The sequence below is a fragment of the Crocuta crocuta genome, unplaced genomic scaffold (genome assembly GCF_008692635.1).
Source record: "Crocuta crocuta isolate KB4526 unplaced genomic scaffold, BGI_CrCroc_1.0 scaffold374, whole genome shotgun sequence".
Taxonomy (NCBI): Eukaryota; Metazoa; Chordata; class Mammalia; order Carnivora; family Hyaenidae; genus Crocuta; species Crocuta crocuta.
Genome location: NW_027532613.1, coordinates 3,968,603 through 3,972,494, shown reverse-complemented (window position 1 = coordinate 3,972,494; position 3,892 = coordinate 3,968,603). Strand labels below are relative to the sequence as shown.

Below are 3,892 nucleotides of genomic sequence, written 5' to 3'. Positions count from 1 at the left end.
GCACGCCCGCCTGGGGGCCTGGTGTGTGTCTGCAGCGTAGACATACACGCCCGCCTCCAGCCCGGTGTGTGTTGTACGCAGTGTGTGTGTGTGTGTGTGTGTGTGTGTGTGTGTGCGCGCGCGCGCGCCCGCGGTGCTCCCCCTTACGCACGCGGGGCGGGGGGCTGCCAGCCAGCGCCCCTCCACCCTCTGCGCGCCCAGCTGTTTCTATAGGAACCGCGGCAGCGCCCGGGCCCCTCCGGCAGAGGCCCCGGTGCGAGCATGCCCAGTGGAAGCCGCTAGTTTGGCTCGGGTCTAGGTTTCCAGTAAGTGGCCTGCGGGACTCCGGAGAGATCCCAATGAGCTGAGCGGAGAGCCTTTGTGTTCAGCGGGAGGAGGCGGTGGCGGCAGCCGCCGGGCCTGGAGACCCCGCCCGGGGAGCCCCCGGCAGGAACAATGCTAGCCTGCCTGACCCGGGGGAACTTACTGGACGTCCTGCAGGAGGGCTTCAATGAGGTAACTGTCTGCTCCTCCCACTCCCAGCTCCCCTCCCCCAACGCCTCCCGCCTAATCTCTAGAAGGGGTCCTCACGGGGATCCCAGATCGGTTCCCCAGCAGAGCCCTAAGGGGCTAAAGTAGTGGTTAAGGTGCAGCGAGATGGCTAATCGGGAGGAATCAGAAGGGCCGCCTGCCTCCAGCAAAGCTGGGCGATGCCCTTCCCTGGCGGCTCACCTGAGCCCAGCAGACAGGGCCACGAACTTAGAGGTCATCTCCTTCCAAACGAGGGGGTCTCCACACTTCCCGGGGATTCTCCCCAGGAAAGCCACCTCCCCCCCCCACACTCCCCCGGGAAGTCCTTGAATGTATCACAGTTGTACTCATTCTTCAGGAGCTTACTGGGTGGGCCGAGTCAGGGATGGGGTGGAATTGCATTGGTAGAAAGTTTGAGAGAGGGCAGAGTGAGCAGGTGGTCCTTCCTCCTGTTTATATCTTTCCAGTCCCCGGGTAGTAGGTTTCTCCACAACCAAGGGCATGGTTGGCAGAGAGAGCCTAAGAGGTGAGAGGTTGCTTGAGTGTCTGGGCCCAGCGAGGGGGAGCCGGAATTGCTCCCTACTGTATGAGAGAGGGGAACTGGAGCCTCAGTCTGACAGGCAGTATGGGCTTGGACTGGGGGTGGGGGTTCTTTTCACTGTTTCATCACAGAATTCTCTTGTTTCTTCCATGCTTTTTTGTGACCCTGGATTAGCACCCTCCCGCTTGTGATTTCCTCCGTGTGTCTTCCATTGCTTCTGAGCCCCACCCCTGGGTCCCCTTTTTCCAACACCCAGGGAGACCTTTATCAGGAGACTGAGACTGTTAGTTGTGTCTTTCATCCTTTCTCCCTACCTCTCCCTCACGTCCCTCTACGTCTCTCTTAAATATAAGACTTTTTAAAGATCAGTTTAACACATGAAAGCACCGTCTTCTTAAATATGAACATTACAGGCAAGACTGAGTGCCTTTGGCCACCCCTCCAATCCTGGCCTTTTCCCAGAGGTAACCCTTCTCATGAATTTGTGTATGCGACTGTTTTTCTTCCCTCAATTCCTGTTTCTGATTAAGAAGCTCTGCAGCTGACCTGTCTCAGAACCTTCCCAGCCCCGGCCCTGGGCCCCCAGCCTTGTCCCTGACACAGAGGAAAACTGTAGAAACGCTGTCCTCACCTCATCAAGTGAGTCGGAATTTTCCTCTGGCCGAGGGGTGTCACAACCTCCGCGGAGGGGTGGGGCTTGCATCCTGCCTGCACTGCCGGCCTCCTCATTGTGCATCAGGCCTCCCTGAGCGGATTATTAAGAAAGATTATTAAGAAAGAGCTACAGTCGGAGAGATGAAACACACACAAGCCGGGAAGCCACCTCTTTGAATGCTACTAGGTTCCTCTTCTCTCACTCTTGACCTCTGGGCCTCCCCTGGTCTCAAGCTTCCTATAGTCTGACTCATCCACCAGTTGTGGCAGAAGCTCCNAGTATCAGGTCCCACTGTCTTATTAGGAGGAAGAAAGCAACACAGTCAGCCCTGGCCTTTGCCTTCTCCTGCTTTTCACTCCTGAACCTTACTTTTTCTTTTTTTTTTTTTTAAATAGCTTCTTTTTCTTTTCTTTTCTTTTTTTTTTTATGTTTTATTTATTTCTGAGAGAGAGAGAGCATGAGCAGGGGAGGGTCAGAGAGAGAGAGGGAGACACAGAATCTGAAACAGGCTCCAGGCTCTGAGCTGTCAGCACAGAGCCCCACGCGGGGCTCGAACCCATGAACCGCGAGATCATGACCTAAGCTGAAGTCGGGCACTCAGCCGACTGAGCCACCCAAGCGCCCCCCTCCTAAACCTTTCAACTGAAAAGCCAGGTAAACTGCAGAGCCAAAAGGCTTGGCTGCGTTTTCATGCTTTAGTGTGCTTCCATAAATATGCTCTGACCTCCCGTTCCTGTCAAACATAGGGAAAAAGGACAGCAGGAGTGTTCTCTGCTTGTGGTCTGTTCGTCAAAATGACACAGACAACTTTATAATCAGCTCATCTAGAATCGTGCAGTAATGCCTCTTGTCCCTCTCTGATATTTGATTTTTCTGCCCATACTGTACAGACTTGGGTAGAATCCATCCCTTCTATTTGTAGATTGCTCTGTTTGCAGAACTCTGATAGCCAATAGATACTGCTGGTTTCTCTGAGAAATTGACATAATCTAAATAATAATAACAGTGATATGTTACATCCCGTTGGCTCCTTGGAGTTTAAGTAATTCTTTCACGTACATAAGAAATTGTATTAAATAATTCTTTTCGCATAGAGAATCACATTTAGTGGTACGGGATAATGCTACAATTGGTTATTTGAGAGTTGATGGAGCCTGGATCGATCTATTCCAGGTTCTAGGGCTGCTTAATAGATTCAGTAATATTCTGTCTCTTTTGTTAGAGTCATGTGATAAGGATGTAAACAGGGACTTAAAAGCTGGTGTCAGAATACACTTTGATTCCTCTGGGAAACTCTTCCTACTGAGGCTAAGAATACCACACATGTGTCCAATCATCTCCAGGGAATGATCCAAGCATAACTGAAGCCATTCTTCATCATCCAGATGCTCTATAGGTTTGTGTGGTGAGGGCTGTGACCTCATTCTGTGGCAGAGAAAGCTGCCACAGGAAATGAAGCTATGGCCTTAATTGGTTAATTATAAAGGGACCCTCCAGCAGAGAAAAACCCTGCCCTCTGAATCACGGCTTCCCTTGGCACGTTGTTGGCCTCTGTTCTCAGTCCATTTGCCACCATGCATGACCGTTTTCTTCTACCACATTCCCTGGATAAAGCTGTGGCTTCGACACACCTGACAGATTACCCACAGAACTGGTCTATGTCACTGCTGTGAATGCAGTTCCTTTAATTGATATGGCTAGTCTGCATTGTGAATTACCCACAAATTTTGGCTGCTGCCACATTCTGTAGCCTACCCTGGCTGTCATCCCCCATCTCCTGTGTTCTGGGCCCGGCCAGGCTTTTCATAGTTCACATTTCCCCCATTCTGCATGTGCCTTAAAGCTGTTGTTTTCTCTGCTACTTGGTGTTGATGTCGTCATATGAGCGAGCGCTGTCTTTGGCTGATGTGCCAGCATATATTTCTGCAAGTTTTTCCCTGGCGGCTGAACTTACTTTAAAAAAGACTTCGGTGAGGGGTGCCTGGGTGGCTTAGTTGGTTAAGCATCCGACTTCGGCTCAGGTCATGATCTCACAGCCCGTGGGTTTGAGCCCCGCATCGGGCTCTGTGCTGACAGCTCAGAGCCGGGAGACTGTTTCAGATTCTGTGTCTCCCTCTCTCTCTGCCCCTCCCCTGCTCGCTCTCTGTCTCCGTCTCTCAAAATAAAATAAAGACATAAAAAAAAAA

The 3,892-nt window shown here is 51.5% G+C and overlaps 1 protein-coding gene across 6 annotated transcripts in view; it reads left to right on the top strand.

Annotated features, from left to right (window-relative positions):
• The first annotated feature begins 121 nt into the window (after nucleotides 1-121).
• Nucleotides 122-3,892, top strand: part of DIXDC1 (DIX domain containing 1) — a 61,877-nt gene continuing 58,106 nt past the window's right edge. For 3 of the 6 annotated variants that reach the window (XM_077780547.1, XM_077780550.1, XM_077780546.1), the window contains exon 1: nucleotides 125-495. In XM_077780547.1, coding sequence (XP_077636673.1) covers nucleotides 436-495 — 60 coding nt within the window. In that variant the 5' untranslated portion in view covers nucleotides 125-435. Of the gene's footprint in view, nucleotides 496-3,892 lie in introns of all 6 variants that reach the window. The other 3 variants (XM_077780553.1, XM_077780551.1, XM_077780552.1) reach the window with 2 other exon arrangements.